Source organism: Heptranchias perlo, unplaced genomic scaffold, assembly GCF_035084215.1.
Source record: "Heptranchias perlo isolate sHepPer1 unplaced genomic scaffold, sHepPer1.hap1 HAP1_SCAFFOLD_788, whole genome shotgun sequence".
In the NCBI taxonomy this organism is placed as follows: Eukaryota; Metazoa; Chordata; class Chondrichthyes; order Hexanchiformes; family Hexanchidae; genus Heptranchias; species Heptranchias perlo.
Genome location: NW_027139822.1, coordinates 19,984 through 41,390, shown reverse-complemented (window position 1 = coordinate 41,390; position 21,407 = coordinate 19,984). Strand labels below are relative to the sequence as shown.

Sequence of the window (21,407 nt, the reverse complement as noted above, 5' to 3'; positions counted from 1 at the left end):
ACGTGTTTTCTTCCCACATGTCAATCAGGGGGATTAACACCATCTTGTATTTTGTTATTTGACCTATGCAACATGAAGATATAATGAGGTGTTAATCCTTCGCATTGAGAAGTGTGTGTGTGTGTGGGGTGGGAACGAATTTAAGTACATGCCAAACCCAAGAGCTCCTTTTAATTTGGGGTTTGCGAAAATACAGAGCTGCGCATTAATGCTATTTGGAGCTCACAATAGGAGAAATTAATCTATTAGGTCATTGGGATATTCATGGCTCGACTGAACTGCCGAGTGAGAGCAGCTGTCTGCTGAATCAGCGTTTAAACCTGCACTTGTGGTTTGTCTGATTGCCATCTCCCTTGGGGAGGGGGGCAGGGCAGGGCAGGGAGAGAAAAATAAGATAACAGGCTCAGAGATGGCAGGGCTGATGATAGCAGATTGATCATGGAATGTTACAGCACAGAAAAGGCCATTCGGCCCATTGTGCCTGTGCTATTTGAAAAAGCTATCAAATTAGTTCCATTTCTCCCCCACCCCACCCCACCCCACCCTACTGTTTCCCCGTAGCCCTGCAAATTTTTCCTTTTCAAGTATTTATCCAGTTCCCTTTTGAAAGTTACTATAGAATCTGCTTCCACCACCCTTTTAGGCAGCGCATTCCAGATCATAACAACTCGCTGCGTTTTTAAAAAAAAAAAATTCTCCTCATCTCCCCCTCTGGTTCTTTAGTCAATTACCTTAAACCTGTGTCCTCTGGTTACCGGCCGTCCCGCCAGTGAAGGGGTAACAGTCTCTGCTTGTCTGCACTATCAAAACCCTTTGCGCGTTTTTGAGCCCCTCGATCTCACGGATTTGTTCTTTTATGTAGGTGTCAGCCGTGGCTCATTTCTTCGCGCTCTCGTCTCGGAGGCAGAAGGCCGTGGGTTCACCTCCTACTCCAGGGACTTGAGCACGTAATCTAGGCTGACCACTCCCAGCGAAATACTGAGGGAGTGCTGCGCTTTGGGATGAGGCGTTAAACCGAGGGCCCCTCCCCCCCGCGTCAGCCCTCTCGGGTGGACGTAAAAGATCCCACGGCCACTATTTCGAAGAAGAGCAGTATTTATCCCTCAACCAACATCAGATAATCTGTCTTTTCAGTGATCATTTATCACCTTGCTGTTTGTGGGATCTTGCTGTGCTCACATTTTCTGCCACGTAACAACAGTGACTGCACTTCAAGAGTGCTTCGTTGGCGGTAAAGCGTTTTGGGACGTCCTGAAAGGCACTGTAGAAATGCAAGATCTTTCTTTTAAGATTAAATGTAAGCGATTTAGGACAGAGAATAGGAGAAACTTTTTTAAAACAGAGAGAGGGTTTGAGGCTGCGCACTGCTATCGAGTTGGCGGTCGAAGCAGAGGCCGTGTCAACATTTAATAGGACAGGTGGTTGAAAGAAAAGGGAGATGGCACATGGAATTCACACACTTCTCATGTGGAGGATAAGCACACAATTATACCTAATGATAATACTTATAATTTCTACGTAAAAATGTTGAAAGTTTTCCGTCCATTTGATACTTGGCTGACCAAAAACAAGTGTGACACGAGGAAACCTAGAACATGCAAAAGCCAATCTCTTAATGATGCATTGGCTAATATTGCTAATGATGAAGCCTCCTTGTTTCTGACATGCAACGTTCATCAGCCATGATCTTATTGAACGGCGGAGCAGGCTCGAGGGGCCGATTGGCCGACTCCTGCTTCTATTTCTTATGTTCATGGTCGACCTTGATTGGATATGTTCTGAAACTTAGCCCACTTCAGGTAAAATCGTGGTCGAGGAACAGGAGGAGGCCGTCCTGCCCCTTCGAGCCCGCCCCGCCAGTCGACGAGATCATGGCTGATCTGTGTCCCGACTCCATTCACCTGCCATGCCTCCAGATCCCTCAATGCCCTTGGCTCGCAGAAATCTTATCGACCTGAGATTGAAAATTATTAATTGAGCTGGCGTCCACTGCTTTCTGCGGGAGAGAGTTCCGCGCTTCTACCACCCTTTGCGTGAAGAAGTGTTTCCTGACTTCTCTCCTGAATGGCCTGGCTCTGATTTCAAGGTTAGGGTTAGGGTTAGCCTAACCCTAACCCTAACCCTTGTCCTAGACTCCCCCACCAGCGGGAAAAGTCTCTCTATCTACCCCATCAATTCCTTTCAAAATCCTAAATTCCTCAATCAAATTGCCCCCTTTCACGGTCAATATTCCAGGGAATACAAGACTAATTTATATAATCTCACCTCATAATCTAACCCTTGGAGCCCTGGTATCTGATTCTGGTGAATCTACGCTGCTCTGCCCTCCTTCCGAGGCCAATATATCCTTTCTAAGGCGCGGTGCCCAGATGATCAAATCTTTTTTCAGACCGCTGTTTGTGGGAGGGAGAAGCGTATTGGAAAAATAAAACGTTGTGTGTTTTTTTTTTCCTTTTCCAGTGAGGAGCCACGCCTGTGAGCCAGACCAATTCAACAAACCTGGTGGATGCTCCGACATCTGTCTCCTGGGCAACAGCCACAAAACGCGCACTTGCCGCTGTCGATCCGGGTTTAGTTTGGGGAGCGACGGCAAGTCATGTAAAAGTAAGTGCGCCAGCCCGTGGTCCACGCGCGACAGTTAACCGTGCGCCCTTGTACGAGGAGCTGTGTGTCTGTCCGCCAAGCGTGGCCAAAGATTCCTTGACAAGCTTGCGTCGTTGGAACTCGCACCGAGTCCCGTCCACCCATCGCCACCCCCCCCCGCGCTCGCCGACCTACATTGGCTCCCGATTTGGCAACACCACGATTTTTAAAATTCTCGTCCTTGTGTTCAAATCCTCTCCATGGCCTCCCTATCTCTGAAACCTCCTCCAGCCCCTACGACCCTCCGAGATCTCTGCGCTCCTCCAATTCTGGCCTCTTGTCCATCCCCCCCCCCCCCCCCCGATTTCCATCGCTCCCACCATTGGCGGCCGTGCCTTCGGCTGCCTGGGCCCTAAGCTCTGGAATTCCCTCCCTAAACCTCTCCGCCTCTCTCTCTCCTCCTTTAAGACGCTCCTTAAAACCTACCTCTTTGACCGAGCTTTTGGTCACCTGTCCTAATATCTCCTTATGTGGCTCGGTGTCAGATTTTGACTGATTTACGCTCCTGTGAAGCGCCTCGGGGACGATTTACGACTACTACTCTGTTTTGCTCGCCCTCTCCTGCTCTGCTCGCCCTCTCCTGCTCTGCTCGCCGTGTGTGTCTGTCTGTCTGTCTCCCCCTCCCCCATCCTTCCCTTTTCTCCCTCCCCCTCCCCCTGCTTCCTTCCCCCCCCCCCACTCTGTGTGTCTGTCTGTCTGTCAACTTTATTCCTCCCTCTCCCGACTTGCCTGCCCTCTTTCTGGCCGCCTCCCTCAAAAATGTCACTTGATTAACAATTTTTGACAAGTTTCATTTGTAGGCATCACTTGTCTTGTGCTTTGCGCATTGATTTCCTGCCAAAACGTACCAGTCACTGGTGCCTTCAACACCATGAAATGGACTAGCCGCTAATTTATTTGAAGGGCTATCCGAATAAATTTAAGTTAGTTGATTAGAAAATGTCAGCTTCTCCGTTTTTGCAATGCACGGAAATAACTGGTTTAATTGTAAAGCATAAATTGTATGCCAGACCCAGGGAGCTGAAGGGAGCAGGGGTAATTTGCATTGTGACCGCTCTCCTTCAGACAGTTTAAACTCGTTGGGGAATGTTAACCGCTCCACTGCCAAATCGTCCGGTGACGGTTTTGTTAAATGCACAGCTGAACGGAAAGATACCGAGCAGGTGGAAGTAAGGTTCAGAAATGCTGCTGTCGAGCTTCTGACCTCATATGTCCGCTCCGTCACGAAGACCGCCTGCTCCCACCCTCTGACACCGCCCGTCTCCGCCCCCTGCCTCAGCTCATCTGCTGCTGAAACCCTTCATCCGTGCCTTTGTCCCCTCCAGACTGGGCTATCCCAGTGCTCTCCTGCCTGGCCTCTAGCCTTCCACCCTTCGTAAACTCCAGCTCGTTGAAAACTCGAAAACCCCGTATCCTAACTCGCGCCGAGTCCCGTTCACCCATCGCCCCACCCCTGTGCTCGCTGACCTACATCGGCTCCCGGTCCGGCAACGCCTCGATTTTAAAATTCTCATCCTCCTGTTCAAATCCCCCCCCCACCCCCCCCCCAATCTCTGCAATCTCCTCCGGCCCCTACAACCCTCCGAGATCTCTGCGCTCCTCCAATTCCGGCCTCTTGCGCATCCCCCCGATTTCCATTGCTCCCACCATTGGCGGCCGTGCCTTCAGCTGCCCGGGCCCCGAGCTCTGGAATTCCCTCCCTAAACCCCTCCGCCTCCCTACCTCTCTCCCCTCCTTGAAGACGCTCCTTTAAAACTACCTCTTCACCCGTCCTAATATCCCCTTCTGTGGCTCGGTGTCAATTTGGGTCTGATTTACGCTCCTGTGAAGGGCCTTGGGGACCGTTTTACTACGTTAAAGGCTCTGTATAAATACAAGTTGTTGTTCTTGTCGCCTCCCTTTTCCTCTCCTGGAGGTTTCATCATGTTTCTTGTCTCCTCCAATCCCCCAAATCTCACCACTGATCGCTCAACCTCGTGTCGTACTGCCTTCCCATCGCAATTGGGAAGCGAACACGCTCTATATTACCCAATCGGATGATTCTTTAGCCTCTCTTCCCTTACCCCCCACCCCGTCTCAATTTCCGATATTTTACTAGCCAATAAACAAAAAAAAAAACCACCGTCTTTTTTTAAATGCCCCTATGATTTTTCTCCTGGGTTTTTTGCTCGCAGCAGCGTCCTGGAGGTTAATCCTTAATTCCTGGAGACTCCAGGACGATCCGAGAGGGTCGGCAACCCTCGGTTGGCGTGCTGTGACTCGCTCCGTGCCCCCTAGTCTGGAGTGGGCTTCGTTTCGCGCGGAGAGGATTGGGCTCGACCGCGATTCGCTCCCCTACCTCCGCCACCTGGACGTGGTACTAGAAGGGGGGAAAAGGGGAGTGGGGACTGGCAGGAATAATACAGTTTTTATCTCTAATCCTATTTCATTGTTGCTTTTTGATTGTTAGTAGTATTGAGTTCCCTGTAAATACAGTGTCGAGTTACAGCTATGAGGGAGCTTGGATATGATCCAAGGGAAGGTTCATTCGGGGTCAGAGGCACTCGGGCTGTCATCTGTACCCTGCGTTTAGATTGTGGCTCAGCTCCCATTCTTGTGATTTTTCTGTCCAGTTTGCTCTCTCCTCCCCCACCCTTCCTGGTTCGTTTTCTCCCTCTTGCCTCTCCCCCCTCCCCGGTTCTCTTTCTCTTCCCCCCTCCCCCCCCCCTCCCTTTCCTGGTTCGTTTTCTCTCTTTTTTTTCTCTCTCTCTTCTCTCTCTCCCCTCTTTTCTCTCTCCTCTCTTTTCTCTCTCTCTCTCTCTCTCTCTCTCTCTGTTTTTTCTCTTTTCTCTCTCTTTTTTTCTCTCTCTCTCTTTTCTCTCTCTCTCTCTTTTCTCTCTCTCTCTCTCTCTGTTTTTTCTCTCTTTTTTTCTCTCTTCCCTCTTCCCCTCCCCCCTTCCCACTTCTCTTTCTCTTTTCTCCCCCCCCCCCCCTCCTCCTCCTCCTCCTCCTCCTCCCCTCCTGGTTCTCTTTCCCTTCTCCCCCTCCCCCCCCGCTTCTTGGTTCTCTTTTTCTTCCCCCCCCCCCCCCCCCACCCCCCCTTTCCTGGTTCTCTCTCTTCTCCCCCTCCCTCCCCTCCCCCCCCCCCCCCCTCCCCGTCGCTTGCAATCCAGTTGACAGGGAGTGCAATAGTTGAGGTTCATCCAGCCTCAACAGCTTTTTTGGGGGAAGAGAGTTCCAGATTCCCACTCCCCTTTGTGTGAAGAAATGCTTCCCGACATCACCCCTGAATGGCCCGGCTCTAATTTTAAGGTTCTGCCCCCTTGTTCTGGACTCCCCCACCCCCCCACCACCCACCAGAGGAAATAGTTTCTCTCTATCGACCCTATCAAATCCTTTAATCATCTTAAACACCTCAATTAGATCAACACCTTAATCTTCTACACTCGCGCGATTGTATAATTTCTGGCCGGCTTTATCCCCTGCCCCTCTGGAGATGTTTGGGGGGGGGGGGGTGAAATCGGACGCGGCCGATGGAGAACAGACGGCCTGCTTCGCTCTCCGGCCGGCTTTCGTTCTCCATTGGCCTCCCGTCGATTTGCTATCGCCCGTTATTGCTCCACCACCCCTCTCCTTTCACTCCCTGCAGCCCCGGCCGAGCTCCGGTGTCTTGTCCGTTCTTCGCCTGTCGAGTGCAGACGGTGAGCATCAGTGGACGAGCTCTGGCGTCTTTTCTCGCCCGAAGTCCCCACGTAAAGAAAGTAAAGAAGCGACTTGCGTTCGTAGGGTGCCTTTCGCCACCTCAGCACGTCCCAAAGCGCTTTACAGCCAATGAAGTACTTTTCGAAATGTGGTCACTGTTGTAATGTAGGAAACGTTGCAGCCAATTTGCGCACAGCAATGAGGTAATGACCAGATCTGTTCTTAGCAATGTTGGTTGAGGGATAAATATTGGCTGTACTAACTAGGTGACAGTCTGCGGGTTACAGTCGAGCGCACCCTCGCTTCCACAAGTTGATGTGTATGTTGCATTCCCACTCATAGTTAAACCGTTCGTAAATCACTGGTCAGGCCTCAGCTGGAGTATTGTGTCCAATTCTGGGCACCGCACTTTAGGAAGGAGAGGGTGCAGAGGAGATTTACCAGAACGGTACCAGGGATAAGGGACTTCAGTTTTGCGGAGAGACTGGAGAAGCTGGGATTGTTCTCCTCAGAGCAGAGAAGGTTAAGGGGGAGATTTAATAGAGGTGTTCAAAATCATGAGGGGTTTTGATCGAGTCGATGGGGAGAAACTGTTTCCAACTGGCAGGAGGGTCGGGAACCAGAGGACACAGATTTAAGATAATCGGGGACAGAACCAGAGGGGGGAGATGAGGAGAATGTTTTTTTACGCAGCGAGTTGTTCTGATCTGGAACGCGCTGCCTGAAAGGGCGGTGGGAGCAGATTCAATAATAACTTTCAAAAGGGGAATTGGATAAATGCTCAAAGGAGAAATTTGAAGGGCTGTGGGGGAAAGAGCAAGGGTGGAGTGGGGCTAATTGGATATTAAAAGAGCCGGCACCGGCACGATGGGCTGAAGGGCCTCCTTCTGCGCTCTCTGATTGTTTCTGTGATTCGCCTTTCAGAGCCAGACCACGAGCTGTTCCTCGTCTACGGCAAGGGTCGCCCCGGCATCATCCGGGGGATGGACATGAACGCCAAAGTGCCCGACGAGTACATGATACCCATCGAGAACCTGATCAACCCCCGCGCCTTGGACTTCCACGCCGAGAGCGGCTACATCTACTTCGCCGACACCACCAGCTACCTGATCGGACGGCAGAAAATCGATGGCACGGAACGGGAAACCATACTGAAATCCGGTAAGGGCGGGGGAGAGGGCAGACCCTCAGCTCGGGAACGTGCCCGTTTTGTTGGAAAGCGGTTGGTCTGGTGAGAGCGGGATGTAATGTTTATAGTTATGACTTTTCTTTCCAACATTGAGACCAGAGCACAGAATAAGGCCAATTCGGCCCAACTGGCCTGTACCAGCATTCATGCTCCACACGAGCTTCCTCCCTCCCTCCCTACTTCATCTCACCCTATCACCATATCCTTCTATTCCTTTCTCCCTCGTGTGTTTATCCAGCTTCCCCTTAAATGCATCTCCGCTATTCCCCTCAACCACTCCGTGTGGGAGCGAGTTCCACATTCTCACCGCTCTCTGGGTAAAGAAGTTTCTCCTGAATTCCCGATTGGATTTATTGGTGACTATCTTATATTTATGGCCCCCTCGTTCTGGTCTCCCCCCACAAGTGGAAACATCTTCTCTACATCTACCCCATCGAACCCCTTCATAATTTTAAAGACTTCTATCAGGTCACCCCTCGGCCTTCTCTTTTTCCAAATAAAAGACCCCCAGCCTGTTCAGCCTTTCCTGATAGTTATGATCTCTCAGTCATGGCATCATCCTTTATTGCACCTTCTCCAGTGCCTCTGTATCCTTTTTGTAATATGGAGACTAGAACTGTGCACAAAAATGCTCCCAAGTGTGATCTAACCAAGGTTCCGTACAAGTTTAACAAAACTTCCCTGCTTTTTCAATTAACACCCTCTAGAAATGAACCCCGGTACTTTGTTAGCATTTTTTATGGCCTTGTTAACCTGCGTTGCTACTTTGTGATTTGTGTAGCAGTACCCCCGGATCCCTTTGCTCCTGTAATCTGTATGTTTGCTTCTTCAAAAAGGAATTATTTATTTGCCCTTCCTTTTTCCTCTGCCGCCACAGTGGCATCGAGTCCTTGCTTCGATGCTGTTCCCGCTGACTGCCCTCCGATACCTCGCCTGAGGAACCGTGAATAGCCTTGCCGATGACTGTCGTCAGACTGTTCCACACCAGAACAGCTGAGCCCAAACCTGCGCCCACCCTGTGTCATTGTGGGAGTATTTCCAGTAGGAATTCAGTGGATACTGATCAGGATTGGGATTTTCCCCCCTCTTTACTCCTCCCTTCTCGTTGCTAGTTACATAAGAGTGCCATGCAGTCAGATTTCACTGGCACAAGGGTCTGCTGTAGGGGGTTGTATCTTCCTATCTCTGTAACCTCCGAGAAATCTGCCTTCCTCCAAATCTCGCCTCTTGCGAGTCCCCCATTCCCTTTGGCCCCACCATTGGCGGCCATGCCTTCAGCTGCCTGGGCCCTAAGCTCTGGAATTCCCTCCCTAAACCTCTCCGCCTCTCTCTCCTCCTCTAAGACGCTCCTTAAAACCTACCTCCTTGACCAAGCACCTGTCCTAATATCTCTACGTGGCTCGGTGTGAATTTTTATCTGATTTATGCTCCTGTGAAGCGCCTTGGGGACGTTTAAGGTGCTGTATAAATGCAAGTTGTTGTTGCGTCATAGATTCTCTTGACGGTAGAGGGCATGTGCACCATTTGTTGGGCTGTTTTGGTCTTGAGTTTATTGGTGATGTGTCTTCTCTCTCTCTTCTGTGTGCGTGTTTGAAGGACTCAACAACGTAGAGGGTGTTGCCGTTGACTGGATGGCCAACAACCTTTATTGGACAGATGACGGCCCAAAGAAGACCATCAGCGTAGCTCGGCTAGAGAAAGCCTCTCAAACCAGGAAGACTCTAATCGAAGGAAAGATGACTCACCCTCGTGCAATCGTTGTCGATCCGTTGAATGGGTGCGTGAATATGCAAAGCCTGCCTCTCATTTGTCACACTGCTTGTCCGACATCCGCCAAAAACTTCCTCCAACTAAATATTGGGAGGACCTTGGCTTCGATCCCCGCCGCAAACTCCGTTCCCTCGCCACCGACTCCATCCCTCTACCCAGCCACTGCCTAAGGCTAAACCAGACTGTTGCCAACCTCGGCGTCCTATTTGTCCCTGAGGTGAGCTTCGGACCCCATATCCTCTCCATCGTTAAGACCGCCTACTTCCACCTCTGTTATATCGCCGGTCTCCACCCCTGTCTCAGCCCATCTTCTGCTGAAACCCTCATCCGTGCCGTTGTTATCTCTAGACCCGATTATTCCAATGCTCTCCTGACCAGCCTCCCATCTTCCACCCTCCATAAACTCGAGCTCATCCAAAACTCCTGCTACACCGTATCCTAACTTGCACCAAGTCCTGTTCACCCTTCACCCCCTGTGCTCGCTGACCTATATTGGCTCCCGGTCCGGGAACACCTCTATTTTTAAAATTCTCATCCTTGTTTTCAAATCCCTACATTGCCCTCACCCCTCCCTATCTCTGTAACCTCCTCCAGCCCCTGCGACCCTCCAAGATCTCTGCGCTCCTCCAATTCCGGCCTCTTGCGTATCCTCCGATTTCCATCGCTCCACCGTTGGCGGCCGTGCCTTCAGCTGCCTGGGCCCGAAGCTCTGGAATTCCCTCCCTAAACCTCTCCGCGCCCCTCTCCTCCTTTAAAACGCTCCTTAAAACCTATCTCTTTGACCAAGCTTTTGGTCACCTGTCCTAATATCTCACGACGTGGCTCTTTGTCAACATTTGTCTGATTTACGCTCCTGTGAAGCGCCTCGGGGACGTCTTACTACGTTGAAGGCGCTGTGTGAATGCAAGCTGTGTTGACCATTATTGTGTGGATCACTGGGGAATGAACTTTGCTGGTGGCTAACATTGTTTCGTTTTTAAGATGGTGGTGGTGTGGGGGTGAGCGTTACAGAATTTTAATTGAAACTGTTATTACACCGGGGTTCGATTTACGAACATACGAAATTGACAGGCAGGGAATGACCAGCCTGCCCCACACTCGTGGTGCCCGGTGCCCGGCGCATCCCGACTAAACACATCCCACCCTCTCTCCCCACAGCCATGTAACCTCCTGGGGGAGAGGGAGAAATAAACCAGAGCCAACAAGGGGAAAAAATGCTCCCCGACCCCCTCAGGCAATCGAAACCAGTCACTTGGACCAAGTGTTGCCTATAAAGACACTTACCTTCTATACGATGCCCCCGGTCAGGAAGCCCCCTCTTGAAGGCTCACACAGAGAGCCAGAGCCCACCATGCCAACCGGCAACGCTTTCCAGAGGCTCACTACTCTCTGGGACCAGAACCAACTTCCAGTCTATCCCTACCCTTCCATAGTTTAAACTGGTGTCCCCCCGGTCCTCCCCAATCTTGCAACAGGGACTCTATCCAGCCCTTTAATTATTTTATCTATCGGGTCACCTCTAGGTCTACCTACTCTAAAGTAAATAGTAAACAATTTTACAACACCAAGTTATAGTCCAGCAATTTTATTTTAAATTCACAAGCTTTCGGAGGCTTCCCCCTTCGTCAGGTGAACGATGTGAAATGAAATCCTCGAGGATTTCATTTCACATCGTTCACCTGACGAAGGGGGAAGCCTCCGAAAGCTTGTGAATTTAAAATAAAATTGCTGGACTATAACTTGGTGTTGTAAAATTGTTTACAATTGTCAACCCCAGTCCATCACCGGCATCTCCACATCATAAAGTAAATAGGCCAGAGGTAGTTTGGACTGTAGGAGACTGATGTCTTTGAGGTGGTCCCCGACTGCTAAGTCTGCCTCGCGTATCCCGGCAACAGAATCGTAGTCCCACAAAAAACAAATACGAGCCTTTGATTGCGAGGCCGGGGCGAGTGAGTCGGATTTAGCGGCGTTAAATGTTGGGGAGCCGGCTCGCGGGCACCGATGTCCCATCGACCGCTCTCCCAACACACGGGAGCACCGGTGTGAAAAGTGTCATGGGATCGTCAGCCACAGTTGAGAATTATTCCCCCTTCCCCCTCCTGGCGCGGACAGTAACTCTAAATACCAACGTACGTGAGAACGGCAATCGATTGCGGACAGGGCACCTTCGTCGTCGCTGGGCCCAAAATCCGGGAACTCCTTACCTAAGTGGGTCAGTTGAAACTTCCAAAACTGAGGTGGATAGATTTTTTTGTTGGGTAAGGGTTACGGAACCAAGGCGGGTGGATGGAGTGAAGATACAGATCAGCCATGATCTGATTGAATGGGGGAACATGAACGTTCAAATCGACCCACAGCAGGTCTCAAACCCCCTGACAGTGGACACGGATTTTCATTCCTTTTAAGTTTTTTTTTCGAAAAATACACTTTATTCATAAAATTTGCAACAATACATACAATACAGTTGTTGTATCTCATTCTAAACACACACAATACAGATTAAACAATTTGCAGGTTACATCAAGTACAGTTCGATGAACACATTGGACATAATTACAGTTCATGACACTCTAGGGTGCCTCATTGCATCACAGTCAATACAGGTGATTCATTACAGGTACTTTACATCAATTTGAATTTTACATTCTGCCCGAGGGGGTTTTTCCCTGATTGTAGCCCCTCGGTATACAGTGGCGGGAAGGCTCTAAACGGTTGCCTTTCCCCACAGAGCCTTTGCGGCGGCCGCACCCATCCTCAGTGCGTCCCTAAGCACGTACTCCCGGACCTTGGAATGTGCCAGTCTGCAACACTCGGTCGAGGACAGCTCCTTGCACTGGAAGACCAGCAAGTTTCGGGCAGATCGAAGGGCATCTTTCACCGAGTTGATGGTCTTCCAGCAGCAATTGATGTCCGTCTCTGTGTGCTTAAGTTCCTGTCCGATGGTGTTTCACCGTGGAGGATAAACTTGATTTCAATGCCTGCCTCCTGACATGCGTCCCTGTTTAGATTGCAGTGATGATGTGGAGATGCCAGTGATGGACTGGGGTTGACAATTGTAAACAATTTTACAACACCAAGTTATAGTCCAACGATTTTATTTGAAATTTACAAGCTTTCGGAGGCTTCCTCCTTCCTCAGGTAAATGTCAGGAGCTCCTCGAAGCCTACGTATTTATAAATCACAGAACAATACATGGTGATTACAGATAGTCTTTGCAACTGCCCGTTGCCAAGGCAATCACCGTGTTCAGACAGAGAGGTGTTACCTACAGAGCCCCCGAATATACAGTCAACAAAAAAAAACAAACAAAAAAAAGATTCTTTTTTTTTCTGTTTGTTTTTTTTTTGTTGACTGTATATTCGGGGGCTCTGTAGGTAACACCTCTCTGTCTGAACACGGTGATTGCCTTGGCAACGGGCAGTTGCAAAGACTATCTGTAATCACCATGTATTCTGTGATTTATAAGTGCATAGGCTTCGAGGAGTTCCTGACATTTACCTGAGGAAGGAGGAAGCCTCCGAAAGCTTGTAAATTTCAAATAAAATCGTTGGACTATAACTTATATTGCAGTGGACAGAGGTGCAGCATAGGGAATCTGTGCTTCCCCTTAAGGCCGGTCACCCCGTTCCCTGTCAGTTCGATCGACTGTAAGGTGGGCTGTTTATTGACTTCCGCCCGCCTTTTGAAGACTTTACTTTCAGGTTAGTCGGAAAGCATCGTTAAAATAGGCCATCATTGGCCCGTTGGTGGAATTGGTACAATCCCCACCACTTACAGCGGGTGCGAACGCGATTCGCCCGCTGTACGCGTTGGCCGGTATAACGTAGCGAAATTTAAACTGCTGTCAGTGCTCAGCACAAACTGTAACCCCCCCCCCACAAACACCACTTAGAGGGGATTAGAAGGGTTTACGTACACAGAAAGTAATTGTACATTAACGAGGTGTAACTCACTCGTGTTTGTTCTCTGAGTTTAGTGCACCTTAGTGTGGTGCGAACTAGCCCGAAATACACGGAGCACTTAAGAGCACAAATTGGGGTTGTATTCTCTGGAGTTTCGAAGGTTAAGGGGTGATCTGATCGAAGTTTATAAGATATTAAGGGGAATAGATAGGGTGGTTAGGGAGAAACTATTTCCGCTGGTTGGGGATTCTAGGAGTAGGGGGCACAGTCTAAAAATTAGAGCCAGACCTTTCAGGAGCGAGATTAGAAAACATTTCTACACACAAAGGGTGGTAGAAGTTTGGAACTCTCTTCCGCAAACGGCAATTGATACGAGCGCAATTGCTAAATTTAAATCTGAGATAGATAGCTTTTTGGCAACCAAAGGTATTAAGGGATATGGGCCAAAGGCAGGTATATGGAGTTAGATCACAGATCAGCCATGATCTTATCAAATGGCGGAGCAGGCACAAGGGGCTGAATGGCCTACTCCTGTTCCCAGAAGACGTAGAAACATAGAAAAACATAGACGCTACAGTAGTTAACGTTACTCGGCCGATCTAAGCGACTGGCTGTTTTAAGTGGTGGGGACTCGCACTGACATTGCTCTCTGTGCGCTGGAAAGGTGGATGTATTGGACGGACTGGGAGGAGGACCCTAAGGACACCAGGAGGGGGAAGATCGAAAGAGCTTGGATGGACGGCACCAATCGTAACGTCTTCGTCACCTCCAAGACCATTCTGTGGCCGAATGGCTTGAGCCTGGACATTCAAAATGGCATCCTTTACTGGTGTGAGGCGTACTACGACCGGATTGAAAGGATCTTCTTGAATGGCACAGACAGGAGGGTAAGTGTTGAAATAGAAACAGAAAATGCTGGGGAAGCTCGGCAAACGAGGCAGCATCTGTGGAGAAAGAAACAGAGTTAACGTTTCAGGTCGGAGACCTTTCGTCAGACGTTAAAGTTTTCAAGCGAGTACAGAGCCAAGGGGAGGGGAGGAAAGAACAAAAGGGAAGGTCTGTGATAGGGTGGAGGGCACGAGTGATTAAATGACAAAAGGGGGATGATGGTGCGAGGCAAGGAGGGCGGGAATGGGACAAGTGCGATGGTGGCTCGACGCATTCTGCAACCCCGTGCGTTGTCTGAATGTCACCAAGCTGCAGAGTTTGCTCTTAGTTTCACGTATTGTAGCATTTGATCGATTGGCTGGAGTCGAAGGGATAAAAGTTACAAACTAAATTTTAATTAAAAACGTTAACAACTATTTTTGCAAAATAAATTAAATCCACAGTCTGTTTACGATGTTGGACCTTGTAGGTGTCAGCTGTGGCTCAGCGCTCTCTCTCTCTCTCTCTCTCTCTCTCTCTCTCTCTCTCTCTCTCTCTCTCTCCACTGAGTCAGAAGGTAGTGGGTTCGAGCCCCACTCCAGAACCTTGAGCCCCATAATCCAGGCCGACACTCCTGTTGCAGTACTGAGGGAGCGCTGCACTGTCATAGAATCATAGAAAGGTTACAGCAAGGAAAGAGGTCATCCGGCCCATCGAGTCCGTGCCGGCTCTCTGCACGAGCAATCCAGCTAGTCCCATGAATGACTTGAATGTAGGGGGCATGATTGGCAAATTTGCAGACGACACAAAAATTGGCCGTATAGTTGATAGTGAAGAGGATAGCTGTAGACTCCCAGAAGATATCAATGGGTTGGTGGAGTGGGCGGAAAAGTGGCAAACGGAGTTCAACCCGGATAAGTGTGAGGTGATGCACTTAGGGAGGGCAAACAGTAAAAGGGAATACGCAGTAAATGGGAATATATTGAGAGGGGTAGAGGAAATGAGAGACCTTGGAGTGCGTGTGCACAGGTCCCTGAAGGTGGCAGTACAGGTAGATAAGGTTGTGAAGAAGGCATACGGAATGCTCTCCGTTATTAGCAGAGGTATAGAATACAAAAGCAGGGATGTAATGATGGAACTGTATAAAACGCTGGTAAGGCCACAGCTGGAGTACTGTGCGCAGTTCTGGTCACCACATTACAGGAAGGACGTAATTGCTCTGGAGAGAGTGCAGAGAAGATTTACAAGAATGTTGCCAGGGCTTGAAAATTGCAGCTACGAGGAGAGATTGGACAGGCTGGGGTTGTTTTCCTTGGAGCAGAGGAGGCTGAGGGGAGACTTGATTGAGATGTACAAAATTGAGGGGCCCAGATAGAGTAGACAGGAAGTACCTGTTTCCCCAAGCGGAGAGTTCAAGAACTAGAGGACATGGATTTAAGCTGATTGGCGGGAGGATTAGAGGGGACATGAGGAAAAACTTTTTTACCCAGAGGGTGGTGGGTGTATGGAATTCACTGCCCGAATTGGTGGTAGAGGCAGGGACCCTCAACTCTTTTAAAAGTTCCTGGACCTGCACCTAAAGTGCTGTAAGCTGCAGGGCTACGGACCGGGTGCTGGAAGGTGGGATTAGAATGGGCACCTGGTTGTTCTTCGAGCCGGCACGGACACGATGGGCCAAATGGTCCCCTTCTATGCTGTATCTTTCCTATGATTCTATTGGCAGAAGGGTCAATAACCAGAGGGCATAGATTTAAGATGAATGGTGAAAGAACCAATTGCGACATGAGGAAAATCTCTTTTACGCAACGAGTGGTTATGATCTGGAACGCACTGCCCGAGAGGGTGGTGGAGGCAGATTCAGTCATGGCCTTCAAAAGGGAATTGGACAAGTACTTGAAGGGAAAAAATTCACAAGGCTACGGGGACAGGGCGGGTGAGTGGTACTAGCTGGATTGCTCTTGCAGAGAGCTGGCGCGGACTCGATGGGCCGAATGGCCTCCTTCCGTGCTGCTTGGAACCATTCTATGATTCTAAATTCAGCGGCGAGATTAATCGGCCTGCGACCCGACCCCCCTCCCGATGATTAATTACCGGAATCTCTCTCGCAGGCCGTGTACGAGCGCGGTGAGCTCAGCCATCCGTTCGGGTTCACCCACTACGGCAACTACCTGTTCTGGACCGAGTACAGGAGCGGGAACATTTACCGATTCGACCAGGCCACCAAAGTGGTCACGCTGCTGAGGAGCGAGAGGCCGCCCACATTTGAGATCCGGATGTACGACGCCCAGCAGCAGCAAGGTAACGGCGTCGGGAACGTTCCCCGGGAGTATTGCGCTGCCTCTTAAACTCAGCGGGAGCACAAGTGGCTTTGGGAGGATAATGGTGGGTGGGAGGGTTTCAAAGGATGATGGTGGGAGGGTTTCAAAGGATGACGGTGGGGGGGTTTCAAAGGATGACGGTGGGGGGGTTTCAAAGGATGACGGTGGGGGGGTTTCAAAGGATGACGGTGGGGGGGTTTCAAAGGATGACGGTGGGGGGGTTTCAAAGGATGACGGTGGGGGGGTTTCAAAGGATGACGGTGGGGGGGTTTCAAAGGATGACGGTGGGGGGGTTTCAAAGGATGACGGTGGGGGGGTTTCAAAGGATGACGGTGGGGGGGTTTCAAAGGATGACGGTGGGGGGGTTTCAAAGGATGACGGTGGGGGGGTTTCAAAGGATGACGGTGGGAGGGTTTCAAAGGATGACGGTGGGAGGGTTTCAAAGGATGACGGTGGGGGGGTTTCAAAGGATGACGGTGGGAGGGTTTCAAAGGATGACGGTGGGGGGGTTTCAAAGGATGACGGTGGGAGGGTTTCAAAGGATGACGGTGGGGGGGTTTCAAAGGATGACGATGGGAGGGTTTCAAAGGATGACGGTGGGGGGGTTTCAAAGGATGACGGTGGGGGGGTTTCAAAGGATGACGGTGGGGGGGTTTCAAAGGATGACGGTGGGGGGGTTTCCGAAGGATGACGGTGGGGGGGTTTCCGAAGGATGACGGTTGGGGGGTTTCCGAAGGATGACGGTTTGGGGGGTTTTCGAAGGACGACGGTGGGGGGTTTCGAAGGACGACGGTGGGGGTGGGGGTTTCGAAGGACGACGGTGGGGAGGGGGGGTTTCGAAGGACGACGGTGGGGGGGTTTCGAACGATGACGGCGGGGGGTGGGGGGGTTTCGAAGGATGACGGCGGGAGGTTTGCGATAGATTTCATATGGTCAAGTTTCAATGTTGGCAAGACCTTAGATAAGTATTGAATTTCAACACGTGCACTTCCGTGAACTCTTAGATAGAATTTACAGCATAGAAACAGGCCATTCGGCCCAACTGGTCCGTGCCGGTGTTTATGCTCCACACGAGCCTCCTCCCTCCCTACTTCATCTCACCCTATCAGCATATCCGTCTATTCCTTTCTCCCTCATGTGTTGATCCAGCTTCCCCTTAAATCCATCTGCACTATTCCCCTCAACCACTCCATGTGGTAGCGAGTTCCACATTCTCACCACTCTCTGGTTAAAGAGGTTTCTCCAGAATTCCCGATTTGGATTTATTAGCGACTATCTTATATTTATGGCCCCTAGTTTAGGTCTCCCCCACAAATGGAAACATCTTCTCTACCTCTACCCTATCGAACACCTTCATAGCTCTATTAGGTCACCCCTCAGTCTTCTCTTTCCGAGAGAATCGAGCCCACAGCCTGTTCAGTCTGTCTTGATAGTTCCACCTGCCGTCTTCCTCCCACCCCCACCTCCACCCTGCATATCCATCATAAGGTCAGAAATGGGGATGTTCGCTGATGATTGCACAGTGTTCAGTTCCATTCGCGACCCCTCAAATAATGAAGCAGTGCAAACTCGCTTGCAGTAAGACCTGGACAACATCCAGGCTTGGGCTGATAAGTGGCAAGTAACATTCTTGCCAGACAAGTGCCTGGCAATGACCATCTCCAACAAGAGAGTGTCTAACCACCTCCCCTTGACATTCAACGGCATTACCATCGCCGAATCCCCCACCATCAACATCCTGGGGGTCACCATTGACCAGAAACTTAACTGGACCAGCCATATAAATACTGTGGCTACGAGAGCAGGTCAGAGGCTGGGTATTCTGCGGCGAGTGACTCACCTCCTGACTCCCCAAAGCCTTTCCACCATCTACAAGGCACAAGTCAGGAGGGTGATGGAATACTCTCCACTTGCCTGGATGAGTGCAGCTCCAACAACACTCAAGAAGCTCGACACCATCCAGGACAAAGCAGCCTGCTTGATTGGCACCCCATCCACCATCCTAAACATTCACTCCCTTCACCACCGGCGCACTGTGGCTGCAGTGTGTACCATCCACAGGATGCACTGCAGCAACTCGCCAAGGCTTCTTCGACAGCACCTCCCAAACCCGCGACCTCTACCAGCTAGAAGGACAAGAGCAGCAGGCACATGGGAACAGCACCACCTGCACGTTCCCCTCCAAGTCACACACCATCCCGACTTGGAAATATATCGCCGTTCCTTCATCGTCGCTGGGTCAAAATCCTGGAACTCCCTTCCTAACAGCACTGTGGGAGAACCTTCACCACACGGACTGCAGCGGTTCAAGAAGGCGGCTCACCGCCACCTTCTCAAGGGGCAATTAGCGATGGGCAATAAATGCCGGCCTCGCCAGCGACGCCCACATCCCATGAACGAATAAAAAAAATCAGTTAGTTTGAGATTCTGTGCAACTAACTCGCAACTCGATCTGAAGGGTGAAAGTGGTTACTATTTAATTTTTGCGCTCTTGAGATTTCAGTGGAGTCTGGTTTGGGAAGTGGTTTGAGTGGCGAGAGTTGGATGTCACTTGCCTGATACGGAGTTGGGCGGCGTAGATTGAGGGACTTGAAAGCTATCGGGGTTTAGTTTCCACTGTCTGTGAGTGCACAGGTTCAACTGCTGGTGTGGGGAACCTTTCTCTGCACTGTGTTAATGCAGTTGTTACCCAATGACTGGGTTAGAATAGTTCTTAGAATAGAACCTAGCACACAGGATCATTAGGAACAGGAGGAGGCCACTCAGCCCCACGGGAACAGGAGGAGGCCATTCAGCCCCTCGAGCCTGTTACACAGGAACAGGAGGAGGCCACTCAGCCCCTTCAGACTGTTACATAGGAACAGGAGGAGGCCACTCAGCCCCTTCAGACTGTTACATAGGAACAGGAGGAGGCCGCTCAGCCCCTCGAGCCTGTTACACAGGAACAGGAGGAGGCCATTCAGCCCCTCAAAGGAGAGAGTTCCAGATTCCCACTCCCCTTTGTGTGAAGAAGTGCTTCCTGACATCAGCCCTGAACGGCCCGGCTCTGAAATTATGCCCCCCCCCCCCTTTGTTCTGGACTCCCCCCACCAGAGGAAATAGTTTCTCTCTCTATCGACCCTATCGAATCCTTTAATCATCTTAAACACCTCGATTAGATCACCCCTTAATCTTCTACACTCGAGGGATTAGAAGCCTAGTCTCTGCGACCTGTCCTTGTAATTTAGCCCTTTTAGCCCCGGTATCATTCTGGTGAATCTGCACTGCACCCCCTCCAAGGCCAATATATCCTTCCTGAGGTGCGGTGTCCAGGATCGCTGTGTTAAGATAACCTCCCCTGGTAAGGATGTTAGCATTGTGAATGTGGCTGGTTAAGCCTTTGGGGCCAGCGTTTGCTGTAGCAGGTCGTCTAACGGCACCTGCCGTTAGTTAGGACTTGCCGCTGCACCCTTCAGCTCAGAACATTTTTGGGCCCACAAAGTTGCTGAAAGTGCGAGCTGGAAACGGGGCATCTGGGGACCTGCGTGAACAGGGCAAGCAACAGGCTGCCTCCTTCATATAGAGTCTTACAGCACAGAAGGAGGCCGCTCGGCCCCTCGTGCCTGTGCCGGCTCTTCGAAAGAGCCGTCCAGTTTAGTCCCGCGCCTCAGCTTTTTCCCCCACAACCCTGCAAATTGGTCCTCCTCCAAGTATTTATCCAGTTGCCTTTTGAAATTTCCTACGGGATTCCTTAAGCCGAAGAGGGATTGGGAAATAGAGCGGGAGGACCGAGAAGGAGGGTGAATTAAAGAGGCTGAATTCGACGTCGAAATCAGGTGCAGAAAGAGAAATAAAGAGGGAGGGAAAGATTGGATTGAGAGAGAGAGAGACGACAAAGGAAAAGTAAGAAAACAATTTAATTTTTTTTTAAATCTCCCCGAAAAATTCAAAACCTGAAGGACCGAGACTCCACGCTCGTAAAAGTTAATTTTCGGTGCCGGAGAGGTTGACCGGCAGTAATTAACAACGATCGCGTCATTAAAAGGGCACTTAACGCTTGCAATGACTGGACTGAACATTCTGCCGCGAGTTTAACGGGGAAAACACAGCAAGTTTCAAAAAAATAAAAAAAACGGGGAGGCTCAGGGCGAGATTTCGCGAAGCTAATGACCGAGTGCTGCGTCTTCGACAGTAACTTTTGGATCGTCACATTTAACCACGCATCTGCCCCTCGCCTGAAATTGCTGTTAACGCATAAATAACGCCAAGCGCCATTAGCCTCACCGTTATTTTAACAGCCGAGTTCTGGCCCTTGGTATTTTTTTTTTTAAATGAACGGTGGCGGTTCGCAGTGGTGATGAAGCTGAGACTCGCGCTACTTAAGAACAGCGTTTAAATACAGATGTGTTTCTCTCCCCCGCCGCCCCGGCAGGTACCAACGCGTGCCGTGTGAACAACGGTGGCTGCAGCAGCCTGTGTCTGGCCACCCCGAATGGACGGTCGTGCAGCTGTGCCGAAGATCAGTTGCTCGATGAAGATAACGTCACCTGCAAAGGTGAGAGATAAAGGACGGGGCAGGGGGAGGGTGCACAAACGTACAGTTTGTCAGATCGTCCAGATTGAAGTGCGGTCTCGGTCGCCCCGTGGAAGGATTTTATGTGAATAAAGATGAGAGAGAGAGAGAGAGAGAGAGTGTGTTCGGACTAGCTGTAGGTTGCAGTGAGAAGGAAGAGTGCTGATCAGCTGTAGGGAGCTGAGAGAAAGAAGCACTGAGCACTGCGGGACGGCGATAGGGGGCACTGACTGTAGAGAGCAGAGAGAGAGATACTAATTGTGGAGAGCAGGGGAAGAGGGAGAGAGAGTGACTGTCAAGATCAGAGAGAGGGAGAGAGAGTGACTGTCAAGATCAGAGAGAGGGAGAGAGAGTGACTGTCGAGAGGGAGAGAGAGTGACTGTCGAGAGGGAGAGAGAGTGACTGTCGAGAGGGAGAGAGAGTGACTGTCGAGAGGGAGAGAGAGTGACTGTCGAGAGGGAGAGAGAGTGACTGTCGAGAGG

General features: G+C 50.5%; 1 protein-coding gene across 1 annotated transcript in view; it reads left to right on the top strand.

Moving 5' to 3' along the window:
* The window catches only part of LOC137319263 (low-density lipoprotein receptor-related protein 1-like), a gene marked incomplete at both ends in the record, with an annotated part of 85,765 nt that overhangs the window by 46,968 nt on the left and 17,390 nt on the right, over nt 1–21,407 (top strand). The window contains 6 exons of the mRNA XM_067981551.1: nt 2,461–2,604; nt 7,249–7,485; nt 9,110–9,290; nt 13,853–14,075; nt 16,164–16,353; nt 20,785–20,907. Coding sequence (XP_067837652.1) covers nt 2,461–2,604; nt 7,249–7,485; nt 9,110–9,290; nt 13,853–14,075; nt 16,164–16,353; nt 20,785–20,907 — 1,098 coding nt within the window. The remainder of the gene's footprint in view (nt 1–2,460; nt 2,605–7,248; nt 7,486–9,109; nt 9,291–13,852; nt 14,076–16,163; nt 16,354–20,784; nt 20,908–21,407) is intronic.